General features: G+C 44.3%; 1 protein-coding gene across 1 annotated transcript; it reads right to left on the reverse strand.

The window, feature by feature from the left end:
• Nucleotides 1-1,246: 1,246 nt before the first annotated feature.
• On the reverse strand, nucleotides 1,247-4,466 carry LOC115598756. The gene is made up of 9 exons (XM_030456246.1): nucleotides 4,418-4,466; nucleotides 4,287-4,341; nucleotides 4,133-4,195; nucleotides 3,878-3,918; nucleotides 3,350-3,405; nucleotides 1,990-2,048; nucleotides 1,697-1,762; nucleotides 1,553-1,608; nucleotides 1,247-1,478 (listed from the first exon to the last, which is right to left on the reverse strand). The coding sequence occupies exons 1-9, from the start codon at nucleotides 4,464-4,466 to the stop codon at nucleotides 1,279-1,281; spliced, it is 645 nt and encodes a 214-aa protein (XP_030312106.1). The 3' UTR covers nucleotides 1,247-1,278.
• Between the last annotated feature and the right edge of the window lie 15,986 nt (nucleotides 4,467-20,452).

Here is a 20,452-nt window from a genome sequence, read left to right on the forward strand (position 1 = left end):
GGCCAAAAGTAGGTTTGGAGGACACCTGGAAAACACAAAAAACAGGCGACGCCAATGCCTTCGACGGCAATAAAACACCTGAGAAATGACTGCTCCTTCTGCACACCAGACTTTGCTCACCTTGCCAGAGCCACCTCTGGAACAGATATTCTGCTTCCTCGGCTGCTCTCACCTTCAAAAGGACAAACAAACCATAATGTGGTCAGGTAGCCAGGAGAGGGACCTTCACTCCAACACCCAACACTGACTAACCTTTGGATGGCGCTCTTCTCTCCTCCTGCTCTTTCATGTACATCCTTGTCACACGGCATCTGAAAAACAGTGATACACAAGTCACTGGAACACTGCCCAACACATGAACTACTCACTTAGACTCTTCCAACAAACTCTGGGAAGAGCAGCTCCAAGCCAAACACTCAGACAAATTTGAGACACAGCCCTGCAAATCATGAGACTCGATCTCAAGAGAACACCGAGCAAGAAGAATATCTCTGGGAGCCAAGACTGTTTGGCAAGAAGACCTACAGCGATGCAACGGCAAAACAAGGGGCTGAACCAAGGGATGCCAAAGAACCCAGGCTTCAAGACCTGAAGACGCAAGGATGCTGGGAACAAAGTCCCACTCTGGGAAAATCCACGACCAAAGATGATGCTGGTGCAGGTGGTGATGATGTTTCAGAAGATGACAATCAAGAAACTTCCAAGTCAAGAGACTGATCGGCAATTTAGACTCATCATGCGGAATAGCACGCTGCTGATTAGCAACGTGCTGATCAGGAAAGGCTTTCCAGGGATGATGCCCAAGATCTGTGAGGACACAGAGGACCATCAAGGCCTGAGGAAGCTCTAAGACAACAAAGACGGACAACGTAAAACACACAACCCCACACATCAAGGCTGGAGCTGCCCTGCCCATGCTGGAATCACACTGGAAAAGTAACCTGTTCCCTTCACCCACCCAAAGGGGGCCGCTCCCAGACAGCCCTCTCCCCTACACTCACTTCAAAACACCACCTGCAATTCCCAACCTCAACTCCGCTGCTCAGCCCCTCCCCACCCACCCCTGGTCCATCAACTTATCTTCAAGAGTGATAGCAGCACAAAGCCACGGTCAGTAGTGAAAACCACAGTGTCTGACTGGGATGTATTTCCAGTCACACGGTTCCTCTTCATCCTCTATACGCAGAAAAGGAAAAAACAACAACCCACAGATCACAAAGAGCGCTGGCACAAGTCCCACCTAAGCCAACGCAAGCTACTTCCGCTGCACTCACCTCCTCAAGGGAGCCCCGTGGTATACCACGCACCTTCTCGTTCCAGAGTTGAACGCCATTGCCACCATTGCTTGGGGCACCTGAAACACCAAGAGAAAGAGTTCCTGTTCTGCTGATCAGAAGTCACCAGCCCCATGAACCCCTCGCCACCAACTCGGCTCAACTTCAACGCCGATCCGGTTCCAAAGGTGGCACGCACAGCGCCTGCAAAAACAAAATGAAACCTTTAAGTGACTTGACGTAAAATACACGGCTGACCCAGCCCACCACCATCTCACCTTCTCCAACCGCTCCTAAATGTGTGTCTTTGTCCCTCCAAGGATGGTTGTGGCACCTGCAAAAGTGAAAGCAAAAGGCACATGCTGAGGTGGTGCCTCCAACAACAGGCAGCCCACTGTGATGTCCACCTCCTACCCCTTTACCTCAGCCTCTCACCCATCTGCTGCCTGCCATCCTTGTGGGGGGCCAAAAGTAGGTTTGGAGGACACCTGGAAAACACAAAAAACAAGCGACGCCAATGCCTTTGACGGCAATAAAATACCTGAGAAATAACTGCTCCTTCTGCACACCAGACTTTGCTCACCTTGCCAGAGCCACCTCTGGAACAGATATTCTGCTTCCTCGGCTGCTCTCACCTTCAAAAGGACAAACAAACCATAATGTGGTCAGGTAGCCAGGAGAGGGACCTTCACTCCAACACCCAACACTGACTAACCTTTGGATGGCGCTCTTCTCTCCTCCTGCTCTTTCATCTACATCCTTGTCACACGGGATCTGAAAAACAGAAGACACAAGGCACTGGAATACTGCTCAACACTGCTAGACTAGTCCTTTAGGTCTCTTCCAAAAACCTTGACCCTACAACTCTGGGAAGAGCAGCTCCAAGCCAAATTCTCAGACATAGTCCAGACACAGCCCTGCAAATCATGAGATTTGATCTCAAGAGAACACTAAGAAGAGTATCTCTGGGATCCAAGACTGTTGGGCAAGAAGACCTACAGCAATGCAGCTGTGAAGCAAGGGGCTGAAGCAACAGATGCCCACCAACCCGGGCTTCAAGACCTAAGGATGCAGAGAACAAGTGCTACTCTGCAAAAATCCATGACCAGAGATGCTGATTATTATGGAAAAGAGTTTCAGAATACCACCTTCAAGAAACTTCCCAGATGCAAGAATATTCCATGTGTTTAACTTGTCATGAAAGAAAAAGATGCTGCTGACTAGGTCTGTGCTGATGAGAGAAGACCTTCTAATGCTGATGCCCAAGATGAGGGACTTGCTCTGTGAGGACAAAGAGGACATCGATGGATGAGGAAGTTATAAAACACTCAAGACAGACAACACAAAGTGCACACCACCACACACAAAGGCTGGAGCTGCCCTGCCCACACCAAACCAATGCTGTAAACTCATCTGCCCCCTTCACCTGACTAAAGCAAGCTGCTCCCAGACAGCCCTCCCCCCGATTCTAACTTCAAAACCACTCCCTGCCATTCCCAGCTTTGTCCCTTCTGCCCATCCCCAGTCCCTCCGCTTATCTTTGGTGGTAGGGGTCCAAAGCCATGGTCATCAATGAAACAAAACCATCCACAGGGATGTCCTTGCAGCCACAAGTTTCCTGTTCATCATCTGCCAAAAAAGAAAAAAACAAAACAAAGAAACCACATCACCACACATAATAATTGTCACCAGAAACTCCAATGTGAGCCAGCACCAACCTCTTAGAGAAGACCCAGCTTCTCAAGAGTCCTGTGAGGTCTCACCCACCTGCTCATCACAGAATTAGGCACTGCGGGACTCATCAATGAAGGGCACCTAAAATACACAAAACCACTGTTTGGCTTGAAAGAAGTCACTACCTACATCAACCTCCTAAATTACCACCCCAGCTTACCTCCAACACAGCTCCAAAGGTGACAAAAAACAAACAAAACAAAATAAACAAAACAAACACACAAAAAACCCAAGAAACAAAAACAACCAACCTCATACCAAAAAACCCTGGCAAAACAAAAACAAACACTTAACTAAATTGACATTAAACACCCGGCTGACCTGGCCCACAACCATCTCACCTTCCCCAACTGCTCCTCTGCACATGGCTTTGTAGCACCAAGGCAGTGTGTGGCACCTGCAAAAGTCAAAGCAAAAGCCACATGCTGAGATATTGCCCCAAGCAACAGGCAGCCCTACCCCAGCCTTTCCTCAGAAGACTTCAAAATCTCCTCTGCAACAACTCCCAACCTCAGCACTTCAGTTCAGTCCCTCAACTTATGTTCCTGAGGGTTGGTGGGTTTGGATCTATGTCCAGCAAAACACCACGCTGTCTGACGGGCATGTTCCTCTTCTTCACCTGCAATCAAAAAAAAAGGAAAATCCAAAACAGTGTCACCAATAAGGTGAACTACAACCATCAACAACCACTTATACTACACCTACCACCTCAGAAGAGCCCCATCCAGTTCCACTCACTCCCTTGATCCAGAGTTGAATGCTATGGCCACCACTGCTTTGGACACCTTCAAGACCAAAAGAAAGAGTTACTGTTCTGCTAATCAGTAGCCACCAGCTCCATTAACCAACTCTCTGCCACCCCAGCTCACCTTCAATGCTCATCTGGTTCCAAAAGTGGCACGCACAGCACCTGAAAAATAAGGGAAACATTTAACAGAGTTGACATTAATACATGGCTGACCAGCCCACAGACATCTCACCTTCTCCAACTGTTCCTCAAGAGGTGGCTTTGTCACTCCAGCACTGTGTGTAACACCTGCAAAAGTCAAAGCAAAAGGCACACGCTGCGATATTGCCTCCAACAACAGGCAGCCCACCGAGGTGTCCATCTCCTACTTCTTTACCTCAGCCTCTCACACATGTGCCTGCCATCTCTTTGGGGTGCCAAAATGAGGTTAGGAGGGCACCTGAAAACACAAACAACAAAGGATGCTCATGACTAACCAACACTGCAACACCTGAAGTAAACGCCCCTCCAGCCCACCAGCCTTTGCTCACTTTGCCACAGCCACCTGCGGCGTCCGTATCCCGCTTCGCTCGCCGCTTCCGCCTTCTAAATGACAACAAACCATAATGTGGTCAAGCAGCCAAAGGAGGCATCTTCCCACCGACTCCACGCCCTAACCAACCTTTGGGGGGCGGCTTCCTCTCCTCCTCCGTAGGTTTCTTGCGATTCATTGACACGTGGGACCTGAAAAACAGGATTACGCAAGTCACTGGAAAGCTGCTCAACAACTAGACAGTCAGGTTATGGTGCTTCCCGTGGCCCCTGATCCTACACAGCAGGCAGGGCAACTCCAAGCCAAACACTCACATGCACAGACTGACCCAAGACACAGCCACGCGAGTCACAAGACTTGAACTCAAGACAAAACTCGCAGCAAGATGAGGTAGTCTGGAATCCAAGACTTTTGGGCAATAAGACCTACAGCGATGCGTCTGCAAAGCGAGGGAACGAAGCGACGGATGCCCGAGAAGCCGCCTTCAAGAGCTGAGGATGCAAGGATGTGGGGAATGAGTCCCCCTCAGGGAAACTGGATGGACAGAGATCTGATGACAATGCAAGTGAGAATGACATTGCAGAAGACAATCATCAAGAAACTTCCAAGTCAAGAGACCGATCTGCAATTTAGACACGTCGTGCGTAATAACACGCTGCTGATTAGCATCGTGCTGATCAGGAAAGGCTTTCCAGGGATGATGCCCAAGATGCAGGACATGCTCTGTGACGACACAGAGGACCATCAAGGCCTGAGGAAGCTCTAAGACAACAAAGACAGACAACACAAAACACACAACCCCACACACCAAGGCTGGAGCTGCCCTGCCCATGCTGGAATCACACTGGAAAGTAACGTGTTCCCTTCACCCACCCAAAGGGGGCCGCTCCCAGACAGCCCTCTCCCCTACACTCACTTCAAAACACCACCTGCAATTCCCAGCCTCGACTCCACTGCTCAGCCCCTCCCCACCCACCCCTGGGCCCTCAACTTATCTTTCAGAGGACTGGCACTCCAAAGCCATTGTTAGCCTGGAAAAAAAAAAAAAAAAAAAAAAAGGAGCAGCTCAGGATAATCCTCAACTTGCTAGGTTCCCCTTCACGACCTGCATTTAAATAAATAAAAAAAGAAATAATAAAAACAATCACACCACAATACCAAAACAAACAAACCAAAAAACCCACACACATTCATAACCACAACACCAAAACACCTACCAGAATATTCAGCAATAAGTCCAACATCAGCCAGCCCCATTCTCTGCCAAATGTCCCAGCTTCACAGAAGAGTCTGCAGGGTCCCACTCACCCACGCTTTCCAGATCTGGATGCTGTAGGCATCGTCATTCAGGGCACCTAAAAGGCACAAAACTATTGCTGTGCTTAAGAGAAGACACCAGGTCCACAAGCCCTGCACTACCACCTCACCTCCAATGCTCATTCAATTCCTGGAACTTGCTAGTATCATGCCAGGGAAGAACAGGCTCCCATCAACCACCCAAAAGGCACCACTTCTGGACAGCCTGCTCCCCTACAGTAACTTTTAAACCTAACCCTGCAATTCCTAACCTTGACACCTCTACACAGACCCTCCCCAGCCATCCTCCCTTTCACTTACCTTTCAAACAGCTGGGCCTCTGAAGCACTGGACAGAAAAGTAACCTGCATCAGCTGACGGGGATCTTGCCAGAACCACAAACTTCCTCCTCGTCATCTGCAGTGCCACCAGAAATAGGACATCAGCTAAATACCAACCGCTTCCACAAGCTCCTCATAACCCCCAACTTGCCCTGCCCACCTTCTCCTTCCACACGTTGTGGCCACCATAACTTCTGGCACCTGAAATACCAGGAGACACAAAATTACTGCTCTGCTTCTGAAATCGAGCCTCCTCGTTACCATCCCGTCTCACCTCCAGAGCTCTTCCCCCTCCAAAGGTGGCACGCACAGCGCCTGTAAAAACAAAGGGAAACACTTAACCGAGTCGACGTAAAATCTCTGGATGAGCCAGCCCGCAGCCATCCCACCTTCTCCGACCGCTTCTCAACTCACGGCTTTGTGTGCCACCTGCAAAAGTCAAAGGAAAAGCACCTGCCGAGATACTGCCTCAAACAACAGGCAGCCCGCTATGATGTCCACCTCCCACTTGCTCCTTTACCTTGGCCCCTTGCCCATCTGCCTGCCAGCCTTGTGGGGTGCCAAGATGACGTTTGGAGGGCTCCCGGAAAACACAAAAACCAGGAAGGCCAAATGCCTTCCACAGCAATTCAACACCTGAGAAATAACTGCTCCTGCAGCCCACCAACCTTTGCTCTATGGAATGCTGCTCAACACATGGACAATTCCACTGAGAATCTTCCAAGGGCCCTCGACCCTACAATGTGGGCAGGGCAGCTCCAAACCAAACTCTCAATGCTGAGGCCAACCCAATACACAACGCTACAAACCGGAAGACTCAACCAGAGGAAACTCACAGAAAGATGAATGATGCCAGGATCCAAAACAGCTGGGCTGGAAGACATGCAGGGATGCAACAGGGATGCATGGCGGCTCCATTGCGGCCCCAAAACTGTCGAAGGACATCGCCTTTTAAAAGAAGCTACTTTCTAAGCTTTGATGACAGGTACATGAGAAGCCTAGATTCAATACCTAAGAATAAAGGGAACCAGTCCCAGTTTAAGAAAATCCACAATTAGAGATATTGATGCAGGTAAGAAGACAACCTTTGACAAAGCTACAATACGCAAGACTGTTCCATGTTGAGAATTTGTTATGCAAGACAAAGCATCACTGAATGCATTGATAAGGTGTTTCAGACCCTAGGGATGGTGCCCAAGGTACAAGACTTGCTCTGTGAGCACAACAAGGACATCAAGGTCGTAGAAAGCTCTGAGACAACAAAGACAGACATCAGAAACTACAGACCACCACACACAAAGGCTGGAGCTGCCCTGCCCACACTTGCATCGTGTTGGAATCTAAGCTGGTCCCTTCACCTGCCTAAAGGGAGCTGTTCCTGGACAGCCCTCTCCTCTACACTAACTTCAAAACCCCTCCCTGCGATTCACAACTTTCCCCCTCCCGGCCCATCCCTTCCCCACACATGGTTCCACTTATTTTTCAGAGGGATGGGCAGCTGAAGCCATGGACAACAAGGAAAGCCACATCACAGGGCTGGGATGTTCCTATAGCCACAGGGTTCCTCTTCACCAGGTGCCATAAAAAAATTCCAACTGACAGGAGCACCAGCAAGTCCCACATCAGCAAACACTGACCTCTTACAGAACACTGAACCCCTCCACAGAACCCCTGGGTGTTCCACTTACCTTCCCATTCCAGAGTCGAACACTACAGATGTTACCACTCGGGGAACCAAAAAAAATACCAAGACAGAGCAAACAACCACCGGACCAGCCAGAAGCACCCACCCCTTCTCCTCTCACCCAACACAGGTCCAAACACAACACAGGCCCTGAGCAGACTGACACTCAGAGTAGAGGTGGAGGCTTATATACCCTGGGCCCCCCCCCACTGCCCTTCCCACAGTCCCTTGGGAAAGCCCCCTCATCAACCTGACTGGCCACACCTGAACTACCCCAGGCCCAGCTGGAGCCCTTCAGAGAATATCATCCCCTGCTCCTACCACATATGCGCAGGTGGTTTCCCTCACGTGGAAACCTACCCACAGACCCACCAACAGTCAGGAAGCTCTAAGACAACAAAGACAGACAACACAAAACACACAACCCCACACACCAAGGCTGGAGCTGCCCTGCCCATGCTGGAATCACACTGGAAAGTAACGTGTTCCCTTCACCCACCCAAAGGGGGCCGCTCCCAGACAGCCCTCTCCCCTACACTCACTTCAAAACACCACCTGCAATTCCCAGCCTCGACTCCACCCACCCCTGGGCCCTCAACTTATCTTTCAGAGGACTGGCACTCCAAAGCCATTGTTACCTCCCGTCCTCACTGGGGGACACCCTGAGCCCCCCAGGGACCCCCTGTCCTCATTGGAGGGAACATCCTGTCCCCCAGGGACAGGGAGGGGCCCCCTGTCCTTGCTGGGAGGGACCACGTGCCCCCCAGTGCCCCCTCCGCACTCTGCTGAGCACCCCACACCCCCAGGGTCCCCCTTCCCTGCCTGCTGGGCACCCCACACGCCCCACAGACCCCTCCGCTCACCAGGCAGATGAACCCTTCCAAGGTAAAGCTTGTTAACATTCCTCTGCTCTTTCCTGTAGTGTCCCATCAGAACAAAAGCACAGGGATGGAGGATTTATTAGCTCAAGAATAATTTCTGATACAAGAAATACAAGAAATAAGGAAAGTTTATCTAGTTTCATTTATAATGGAAGTGGTGTGATCCTGCCTCTGGGAGATTTGATCTCTGTGTGTGTGAGCAGCAACAAGCTGCCTTTCTGCTTTTGGAGATGCTCTCTGACATGATCAGGTAGGTGCTGCCAGATGGGTAGAAATCCCATGGAAATGCTGACCACATTGTGCAAGTCCTTCTAAATAATTTATATCTGATTGAACCTCTAAGGACCTGTTGCAGACCTTTACATCAGTTTGCATCAACAGCTCCAGTACAGATGGTTTTGCAGGGTGCTTTCTCCAACCTAAATGTTAATAGCTACAGAATGGAAATGTTGTAGTTTTAAGAACTCTGTTTACTAGCTGAAGAAGCAAACTCACTAGAAATAAGGCAGTTTCCATTGTTATGCATGCAGATTTTACAATCCTTTTGCAAGTGACTCTTTCAGACTGCTGAGTAACCATATTCCTTAAAGAAAGCCCAGCTGAGGAAGCACAGCAAAGTTGGATCAAGCAGTTCCAGCCTGAAGGGTGCTGCACAATGATGACCACTGTAGAAATTCTTCTTAAAAAGTTACAGCTGTCTAGATGGGAGTCAGTGAGGTAGTGCCACACTTTTTCTATGTTATAGTTACATAGATGTCTAATATCTAAAGGTAGCCTAAAGATCACTGAAAGTATTTGTTAGAACAAATAAACCACTTTTACTCATAAGGGTGATGGAATCTATTGGTGAATAGTAAAGATGAACCCAAATGACTGTTAAAATACCATGGATATCATCAATAGCTGGGTTAAGGGAAAAAAAAAACATCCCAAAATCAAGCCAGAGATGATTGTAGATAATTTTCTCTCTGCACTCCAAACACTTGGTAACCATCTCACCACTCACCTCCTTACGAGTTGTGGCCCCAGCCTCCTGATGTTTAACCTGCAGAATGTTGTATTTTTAAGATGCCCACAAGCTGTCTCTTGAGAAGGGTTTATTCCAGACCTGGCACGGTGCTGACTCGTCTAAACTGACAGAATTATGTTAAAATCACAGCTTAAATTTACTATTCTCTCAGTTGTTTAACAGCCCACAGCCCTGCTGCACTGATAGTCAAGTAAGAACAGTTGTTTCCCTTAAAGGCTTTGGCACAATAGGTGGTGGGGTAACTCATGTAAAAATCAAAAAATGTTAAAACCACAATATATGGCAATCGTGCCTTTGGCTTCCTTTGGCTTATTTAGGAGAAGTGAGGGCAGTAAAATTGAGCTCATCTGTTAATGCTTGCTAGAGACTCTGCTTTTGAGGCAGTTGTCATAAATAACCAGACTGAAGGGCAATAAGACCTGGGAAAAAGATTGCAATGGTAATTGCAAATTTTTTGCTAGTAATGCACATGGAGTGAAATGTGGTCTGGAATGGATTATGCTGTGAGCATAGAAAAAGGCCATGCACCCATTCTTGGAACCAGAAATAGTCAGATCTGTCAGTCTTTCACCAAACAAGTAGCTATTATTCCCATGCTGCATTGACCAATAGTGCACAGGGACAGGCCTGGAGCACTTGGTCATGTTCCAAATGACAGCACCATAATTGTACTCTTAAAAGGAGTGTCCCTTCATTCTATGGAGCAGTGAAATTAATGTGATTCAAAGAGATTTAATTTCATTTTTTTATAGGAAATAGCAATAGATTTCTCTCAGAAGTAGTACTGTGTCCTTCTATAAACATTTCTATGGTAACAGTTATGGTTGAAGAATTTTAGCCTCCAACTGATTGAGGCAGAGAGTTGCCTAATCTAATTTTCTCTAGAGAAAACATTTGTGGGTTCTAGTTTCCTAATCAGCTTGGCATTTCTGACCAGTCTACAACCTGCTGTGTTATTAAGTGAGGCTCAGCTAAATTAATCTGGCTGTGTAGTGCTGAATCAAGATGATGATGATAATGATGATGATGGTTTTCTCAAGTGAACTTCAAGAAACCTCCACTTTTCTGCACTGAGAGTTGCCCAAGTAATGAGCAAACAATCTCTGCCCTCAGCTGGATGGAAACTGAGCACCTCAAGCCACCCAGCTCAGAGGTTTGCTTGCTTCTCAGGAGGAAAGAGCAGCTGAGAGTCTGCCTCTGGCCAGGAGAAGATGTGAGTGCCATGACTTCATCCTGAGCTGCCCAGGATATTGCTTAGTCCTCACCCCCCATGATGACATGCAAGGAGTGAGAGAAAAGGAAATTAATTTCTGGAAATCTGGAGGTGGCTCTGTTTACCTCCTGAATTTTTCAGCTTCTCAAAGAGGCTGAAACACCTACAGGGTCCTTTCTGCCCCTTAATGGAAATGCTTTGGTGACATTTCATGCTCCCTTTGGGAAAATCAGACACACGGGCATCTTTGAGAATATTCTATCTGAAAATACAGAATAGTCTATTTAGCTATTAAGTTCTTTATGAAGATTAATAATCCAGTTAATCCAAGTTTCTGTGGCAATTCCTGGCAGGACATTTTAATCCTCTGTTTGAACCCCCTGCAGTCAGCTGGTTTCTTGTTCTATGCATGAATTCCAACAGAAATACCACTCACAGCACTTGGTATTTTCAGGCTGGATATTTTCTCATTGGAGTTTACAGGACCTGTGTGATAGGATTAGTGCCCAAACTGTCATGCTGAGACAAAGAAAAACAAACCTCAAATTAGCTTAAGGAAAAATAACAGAGCTTCCCTGGGGAAGACACATTTTAAATTGCTTCATTTCAAAGAAAGTCGTGTTTCAGGTATTTTACCACTGCTGAACAAGCCTCTCTCCCTGCTTCAATTTTCTTGTTGACATTGTAGTCAAAATACAGCAGAAGACAGCCTGTTGTTCACACAGGAGAAGAAAAAGGACCTAATGTTATGGAGAACACAATGTACCATCTGTACCACAGAGAAATCTACTGAACTATCAGCTACTCCAATCAAGGCTGCTACCTGGGCTGCCTCTGAGAAAAATTAATAGCATGAGGGGGAAAAGAATTGTGCAAGGCTTCATGCTTTGGCCTGGGAGAACAAAAAAAGCAGTGGGCAATCCAGCTCAGAGACACTGGGGCATGCACCCAGCCTGGCTGAGCACTGCTTCGTACCGAAGGGTGTGGGCATTGGTTCTGTCCACTTCCCAAGGCAGCTTCACACCCATATGGAAAACTGCTGGTGTGATAGAGTCACCCTGGCTGAATGGGTGGTTTTTGAAAGGCACCCCACTCACCCAGAACAAGGAGCCAGGAGACAGGGCTGCTTTTTGCAGACACTGAAAGAGAACAGAGCATAGAGTTTATATTACCAACACATTCTTTTAAAATTATTATTGTTATTTTTTACCTTCTGGCACCTGGCATCAGCTTATCCACTTTAAAGCTGAGCAGATTTAATCTGATATTCCTGCTGGAAAACAGCTCCAGAGCCTCAGATGTATGTTAAACATGAATTCTAATTCAAATTTTCATTCAAAATGCACTTCTGTACAGCTTTTAAAAACATGTGCCTGTGCTCAGCATTGTCCTGATGCTTAAGTAGCAGTTCTTCCAGCCTGCCATATATCTCTAATCTTTAGAGCAAGCAAGTTTGTCCTCCCTCAGCCTCTTTGGCAGTCCCCACAAGATAAGCTTCTGATGGTCTTCTTGCCAAATCAGCTACCCGTTTCTTGGTCATCTCAGAAACACTTTCCATCACTTGTTTCAGTTTATAGCCATTGATGTCTAACATGGTTGGTCAGGAAGGCACGATGAGTATCATCAGTACTTTAAAAGGGCCTTGAAGAGCAGCACTAGAATAATAGGATCATAGAATCATAGAACTGGCTGGGTTGGAAGGGACCTCAGAGATCAAGTCCAAACCTTGATCCACTCCCCCTATAAATATCTCCAGACACGGAAAATCGACTTCTTCCCTGGGCAGCCCATTCCAATGCCTGATCACCCTCTCCAGAAAGAAATTCTTTCTCATCTCCAACCTAAACCTCCCCTGGCACAACTTGAGACCCTGCCCTCTTGTCTTGCTGAGAGTTGCCTGGGAAAAGAGACCGACCCCCTCCTGGCTCCAACCTCCTTTCAGGGAGTTGGAGAGAGTGATGAGGTCTCCCCTGAGCCTCCTCTTCTCCAGCCTCAACACCCCCAGCTCCCTCAGCCTCTCCTCATAGGATCTGTGCTCAAGTCCCTTCACCAGCCCAGTTGCCCTCCTTTGGACCTGCTCCAGGACCTCGATAGAATACCAGGCTGGAAGAGAGCCCAAGGATTACCTGGTACAACCCTTCCTTCTGTTCTAGACAAGATGGCCCAGAACCCCGTCCAGCCCAATTTGAAAAGTGTTCAATATCTGGGAATCCACCAGTCCCTTGGGGAAATTATTCCAGGGGCTCATTGTTGTCACTGGGAAAATTTTTCCTCTTGTGTCCAATAGGAATCTTGACAGGAGGAAACCGTATTTAAATATGTGATGAATTCCTTGTTGATGGGTGTCTTTCCCATGTCTTGTTAAGAAATACTTAAAGATCAAGCACAGCCACTCAGAAGAATCTGGAGGATGAATTGCAGATCACAGCATATATCAATCTTATGCTATAGAGCACCTGAAGAAAAGGCTGTCAGAGTAAAGTGCCTTCAGAAATGCTGAGCTGCCACTAGATTCACAAAGCCAGGGTCACACAAAAGATTTTATGATCCTTAAAGGACCTTTCCAACCCAAACCATTTTGTGACTCAACAATAGAGTGGGCTTTAAATTAGAAATAAAAATGTAGTACCAAAGGTTGTAGGAAAACTCTTCTACCTGTAATTGTAGGGCTTGGATAAACCTTTTAGTGCTATCTGCTATGCCAGCAGGGTATGAGCACTGTGCAGAAAAGGCAAAGGATTTGGTCCTCATATGATTGATGACAAACATAATTATGAAAAGGAGTTTTTCAATATTTTGTGGGTAGCTGTTGCATCCTTTTCCTTGCACAGCACCTACTGAGCTGTGCCAAACAACCATGCTACAGAAACAATCTATTTACCAGTGTGCTGCTAACAGATTGACTGCAGAGCTCTTGCAGTGCAGTATCTCTGCAGACTTCAGTGCTTTCTGAAGCACTTGGACCAGCTGCACAGACAGCTTTCTAACATCATGGTTGCAAAATATAAAATTAAGGTTTATTTAAATTTTATATGTAAAATTGCCTTTTAAAATTCACATCTCGTCACATAACACAGCACAACAAGGACTGAGAAGGAAATACATAATTTGTTTAGGAAAAGGAAAAAACTTTTAAAATTAGCATTATTGTCAGGCAAATTCTTGCTCTGTGGTCGTAGGCACTGTGTCTTTCCCTACAAAGCATTCTTAAAACTCCTGTGTTATGGGATATTTCATTTCCCCTTCACCTGCTCAATATCTGGAACATCACAGGACGGATTCATCTTAGAAAATGGCTGTTGCTAAGGAGAGTTCATATATTTAACTGGAAAAGGAACAGCTGAGTAAGCTTTCATTTATGAGCTCACAAAAGGTGCTTTGATGGCCTTAACTCCAGGAATGCTTTCTTCACCCTTGCTGCCCTCACACTTGCTATTTTAGTTCTGTTATATATTCACAAAACACACGTTCCCACTTATTTTTCTTTCCTGTACTGTCTGTATTAGAAGAGAGAAGGGGTTTTGGAAATCCAGACTGAGGACTTGCACTTGAAATAAGAGTGATGGCCTTGATATGTTCCTTGTTACAACAGTGCTTAGAGCTGAAGGGGCTGCACTTATGCTTTAACCAGGAGGAGAAATTGGTACCCTGAGCACACACAGAGATATTAAAACTGCAAAAAAAAAATCTGTACTACACAGCTGTGACCAATTATTCTCCCTTACATGTGCCTTTAGTGTCTAGGAGGGAGCTGATGAGTCTGGGATGAGTGAACATGGTGCTTTTTAAAGGTAGCCCTACAGCTATTTCAGGTTTACACATAGATAGGGATAGCGTAGCTGAGCTGGAGTCAAGTGGGGTTCTATAAAACTCTCAGCTCCAGCATATTTGGTTTTGGGGAAGAAAGGTCTGTGCACATTTCACTTTCCCAAGAATAGTTGTGCAAATCAAGCAGAACCAGCAGCTATGCTTGTGTTCTCATGAGCTGCAAATTTCTTTAAACCTGAGATAACCATCCAACCTCCCCCTTTGCATTTCTTCCTTTCAGAAAGATGTCCAAATATTTTCTAAGTAATCTATAGAAAACAAAATGAGCTTTCTTTCATAAGCTTCAGAAGAAATGATGTTTCCTGACAACTGCTACACGTTAGGCTCAGAAGAGCTCTGCTTCTCCCCTAACCAGCAGTTTTCCCCAGCAGAACAGCTGATGGGGAAAGGAGATAAAAAAAAAATGATGGAAAAAAAAATGAGGAAAAAAAATGAGGAAAGCTGATGGTGCAGGAGATAAACTTCAGCTCAACAATTGCAGAAAGACAGAAAGAGGTTGGGGTTGGATTGGTATGATCAGCATTACCATATTGATATGGTAAAGCCCTATGTTCTACCATGTGCTTTAACACTGCTCCTGAATTTTCTTGATAAATTATTACAAAATTTAAAATTTAATGGATGTCTTGCTGTGTCTAAACACAGATTTAATCAGTGTATTGGCTGATTTCTCTCAATGTTATTTTCAGTTTCTGGAGGGTTTTTTTTTCAAATCCACTTGCAATTTTAAAAGTGAAATGGCAGTGTTCCTACAAAACATACAGAATGTGAGATTACTGAATCTCAGGGTGCTTTCATATACTCAAAAATACCTAAAAGGAATTCGTTCACAGGTTTCACAAGAATAGAATATTAACTTGGGAGTTTCTAGATGTACTTGTAATGTTTGTTCTAGTCCTGTGGGATCTTTTTCTTTAAATTTATGCTATTTATTTAATTGCTAAATGTTCAATACAGAACAAAACACATTTCTATGAAACTTTAACATGTATTATATCAGCAGATGGATGATAGCTTTTAGATGTGATTTTATGTCCTGGAAACAATAAACTTTCTTGATGGAATAAATTAGACTTTTAGAGTTGGTGCCTCGAGCTAGATGAAGGTACAGCAAGTACTGAACTGAACAGAGAGCCCTGGAAGCAATTGGAAGGATGTAGAAGAGATGCTGAAAGCCTTTACATGGCTTTACTCATAAAGAACTCTGCAACTAAGTGAACTTGGTGGTTGCCCTTCTGCTCTATCAATGGCAAGAGAGTTTTAAATCCTCTGAAAATTAGTATTAACATAGCATGATGGCTGCACTCTTAAAATTAAATCAAATTAAAATTAAATTGCAATTAAAAAATCATTGCCTTACCTAGTAAGCTCAGGTCCCTACATGAGAGTTAGGGGTCTCAATCAGTTTGGGAATGGAAGGAAATTTATGACACAGGAACCAGGCTGGGGAAAAGCAGGCTTCAGGAACTTACTGCATGCCAAGACTTCCCAGTCAAAGAAAATATCTTTCTGAAATGGAACAGTGCAGTGCTGAATTATTTAAGGATTTCGACAGCTGCATCCAGTCAGTTTGGATTGCAGGGGCACCACTGTGTTGAATATTGTGATGGATGCTGCTAGATTCTCCCATGATGTGCTGGAAAAATAACCTATATAATATTTTTTTAAAACAAGTGGGAATTGTGCTTCCCACTGGACGATCATGGGAATGGTTGATGTGCATAACAATGTCAGAGATAAAGGATAATTATTGTATATAACTGTGGCTTGAATAAAAATAATACGTCAGGTATTTCTTCTGCATGTTTTTTGTGAGCCATTTCATTTGTTTTTCATGAAGGGTCCCTAGTGCCCAGTTGTGTTTGTCCAAGTCTAAGGGCTTCAGCTCCTCTGGGTAAACATGAACTTCATGCTGTGGTTCACAGATTTCCCAAAGCAGATACACTCCAAATGAGGCCATGGAAAAAGGAAAACTTAAAAAGAAATCCCTATTTTTCAGATGGAAACCAACTGAGTGCTCTAAAACCCTTCTCTATAATGGTATTTATTTCTACAAACATCCCATTTATTAGCAAGAGTTATCCTTTTTGTTTTGGTAATATGTCCATTCTAGGGACTCTGAGGGACAAAATTAGCAATGTTTTGATCACTTACCTTCTGAAAAAAACTTCTTAATTTTGTAGAAAAAGAGTAGAAATAGAGACCAAATGTTCTGCAGCTTGAATTCCTCTCCTTGGCCTGTGGGTCTCCTCTTGGCACTTTCCCCAGGGCTCTCTGCAGTTGCTGGCAGCAGGGCACAGGTGCTGGTGCTGAAAAAAATCAATCACAGAACATATCAGGAATTTCTGGAGTTTCTCTAAGGTCAGACCACCACATCTGTAGCTGCTGAAGTTGGAAGCTTGCCAAGCTCCCAGGTAAGTGGCATCTTTTGAATTCTATGATCCTTCTTTTGTCTCAGTGTTGCTTTTTCTCAGTGAAGGACTGGTCAAAATCCTTGTCCCTACCTGTTCTCTTCGTTTTATTTCTAATTCTGCAAGCTCTAGGCTTCTGAAATGGAAAAAATTCCTGAATAGTGGCTGCCAAAATGAAAGTGTTTGGTCCTAACCAAGAGGAAACAATAGGGAATCTTGTCCAGCCATCACAAACACATTTCCTACCTTGCTTAAGTTTAACTTAGCATGGTGAATTTTTTTATTCTCGGAGGACTAAAAGGAAAGTGATAAGTTTTTACATCTGACAATTTTAATTTTGTTTTGCATATCTTGATTTTGCTTTGTAATATCTGTGAGTTGGGTAGAGACAGATATTGCCTTTCACTGGAATATTTCCTTTCCAGCCCAATGGCACGTGTTGCCTGCACATTTTCTAGCAGCCCTTGTCACAGCATCTAGATGCTTGGTAGAATAACCAAAGGTGTTTTTACACTGCATGTAAAAGGAAATTAATGCATTGCCACAATATAGGCCCTGAAATAAAACACACTCTGTGTCTAGATAAAGTTACAGGTTCCCAGATACTGCAATGGAAACTGCTCACCCTCCCAGAAAATCTGACCTTGCTCAGACAGTGACTTCAATAATCTGGTTATAACATTAAGAACATAACATCAATCTTCAGACTCTTTGGTGCTGCAGGAATTCAAGGTAGGTGTGTTCAGAGTAGTGTGTTACACAGACCCAGTTTTACCCCAAAGTTATTGTATCCCCTGCTAGGAAAAAAACCCCCTAGTAGCAGCAATGACTGTTCCTTCAAATAGGATAGATCTGTACTTTAATTGCTGGGAAATCCTCCTCCTCCTCCCCACCTGACTTTTACTGAATTGCATTTGAAAATATCATAGTCTTTAAAATAGGGAGACATTTCTACAACTTAAAAAAAATATTATATTGAATGTCTGAAGATTACCTCAACACTAGGTATTCCCTCTTTATGTAGCTTCATATATTTCTTGTTCTATATTTTCCTACCAGGATTTTGCAGTAGCAAATGTGCTCAATATATGGACAAGTATCCAGAAACCTCTAGCCAAATCTTTAATATTTTCTTGGAGCTTCAGGAGCTGTTTGGTTTAGCAGTATCTTTGCACACAGAACGTTAATGGTTTTGAGTTAATTAATTCAGAAAAAAAATAGTGACTTTTAAAGCAAAAAATGCAGAGCTTAAGTGAACTATGGGTTGCCATAATAACAACTTTGCAACAGAGCTCACTGGTGAACTGGAAATCCATGAGGACTGATAGCTAGAAATGTGCTTCAGCTTCCATTTATTGCTGGCTTTAATTTACTGTGTGGTTGTTTCAGGCTCATTTCTATTCTACTTTTTTCTTTGAGAAAGAGTCAGCATAGTACAAAGCACAAACAAACTTTGAAACTGTAGGATTAGAAAATTGCTCTAGAGTAAAAAATCCACATAGTGAGATGAAGAAGGGAAAAGCAATAGTTACTTGGAGCTAGGCTGTCTTTAGCCAGGTTCCATTTTGACAAATGAAAGAAAACTCAGAGAAATTTATTACAGAACTACAAGGCAGGCCTGAAAACTGAGATGCATAAAAATCTGTATATGGTATACAGGGCTACAGAGTATTCAGGATGGAATTACAGCAATTCAATATAATCAACATTTTTTGACTGAATTCAAGGAAATTCTATCTTAAAATATGGTGTTGGATCCGTAAAGGTCCAATCTAACACATCTTTCCTTTTTTTTCCCCCAAGTTCACCATTAGATATTCTTTTTACAATTTTTTGAAGGCTCAATATCTGTTTAAGGATATCACTTTTGCTAAATGACTAATTTGAAAAGCACAGGGGGTAAATTTTCTTGCAGTTCCTGACCTTGGAATGGGGCAATTTCCTAATATTTCTTTTCACTACTCAGTTAACTGAAGCCACATCCTCAGTTTGTTTCTGTTCAGCAAAGGGCCATAAAATAAAGTGACATAGAGTAAAGTCAGTTCAGAATGGTAATTACACTGCCCTCCTGTGACAGTTCAAGTGCTCCATCTCTCTTTATACTCCAGTAAAATTGCTATTATGTGCCCTTTCCCCTTTAATTGAGAGTGAAATGCTGCTCTATGGGAACTGTAGCACAGGAGTTGTAGGAGACAGTGGAGGATTAAAGACATTAAACAACTGTCTGTCTTTGGCCAGTCATGGCAAGAGCTGACACTTGGTGATTATTCAAGACCAGCAGCCAATTCCAATGAAAAATATCACTCCAGGAGACCAGTGAATGGCTTTGGGGCATGGAAAAAAACTCATGTTTGGAGGCTCTGAAATGTCACTCAAGGTAACCTGTCAGCAAAGAGAAATCCATACAACCAACCTCTCTCCAAGGGTACTTCCAATGGCTGAAGAACCCTAATTATCTGGTTTGGTGCTTCTGCTGTGGCTTTGGGGACAGTTTGTGTTTCAAGCAGGCAGTGGTTACATTGCTGTCCCCTGGTTTCCTAAAGTTAAAGAGGGAGAGGCTGGTAGGCTACAAATAAACTTTCAGCATAGGGTAAGGACTGTTTTTACTTGCAGGCTAATAATGTATTTTTAAGACATTCTGAACATGGAAACACTGATCCAGTTTTGATTTGACAAGCAAGATGGCTTGGAATTTAATTAAAATGATCACTGCCAGTGATAGTTTCTTTTTTGCACCTGTCTTTTGTTTCAATAGGAGAGGCAGAGCTGAAGGGCTTGATGTGCATCCACTAAAAATGTTAAAATGTTTTGTGTCTCTCCTCTCAATGGCAAAAAATAAGAGTTTAAAGAGACCACAGCCTAATACATCCAGAAGCTGATTAATCTCTTCCTGAAATCTTTAAAATAAAACTAACTTTCTACACCTTTCTACATAAGTGGAAATTTTAAATGTTTTTGTATTATGTTATTTAATGTAAAAACCTTAAAATGTAATAGTTTATTTTAAATTTAGTTGGGTTTTTTTGATTTGTGGTGGGTTTTTTGGGTTTTTTCCCCAGAAATTCAGAAATCACTGATTAAAGGAGAAAACTTTTCATATAATACATATAATCACTGGAGAGGGTGATCAGCCATTGGAATGGGCTGCCCAGGGAAGGGGTGGATTCTCCGTGTCTGGAGATCTTTCCAAAGAGCCTGGATGTGGCACTGAGTGCCATGGGCTGGGAACCACGGGGGGAGTGGATCAAGGGTTGGACTTGATGATCTCTGAGGTCCCTTCCAACCCAGCCAACTCTATGATTCTATGAAATGTAAACCATGCAGAATTAAGTGTGCTTGTGTCTTGTCTGAGAGGCTGGGGGGTGGGGAGCAGCTTCTGAAAACTTCAAGTTTTATTGCTGCTTTCGTTATAGCTTTTTCTTCAAAAAAATATATGTGAGAAAGAAATAAACTAACCTGACATTTAAATGGAAAAAAATT

Source organism: Calypte anna, chromosome 9 (assembly GCF_003957555.1).
Source record: "Calypte anna isolate BGI_N300 chromosome 9, bCalAnn1_v1.p, whole genome shotgun sequence".
Taxonomy (NCBI): domain Eukaryota; kingdom Metazoa; phylum Chordata; class Aves; order Apodiformes; family Trochilidae; genus Calypte; species Calypte anna.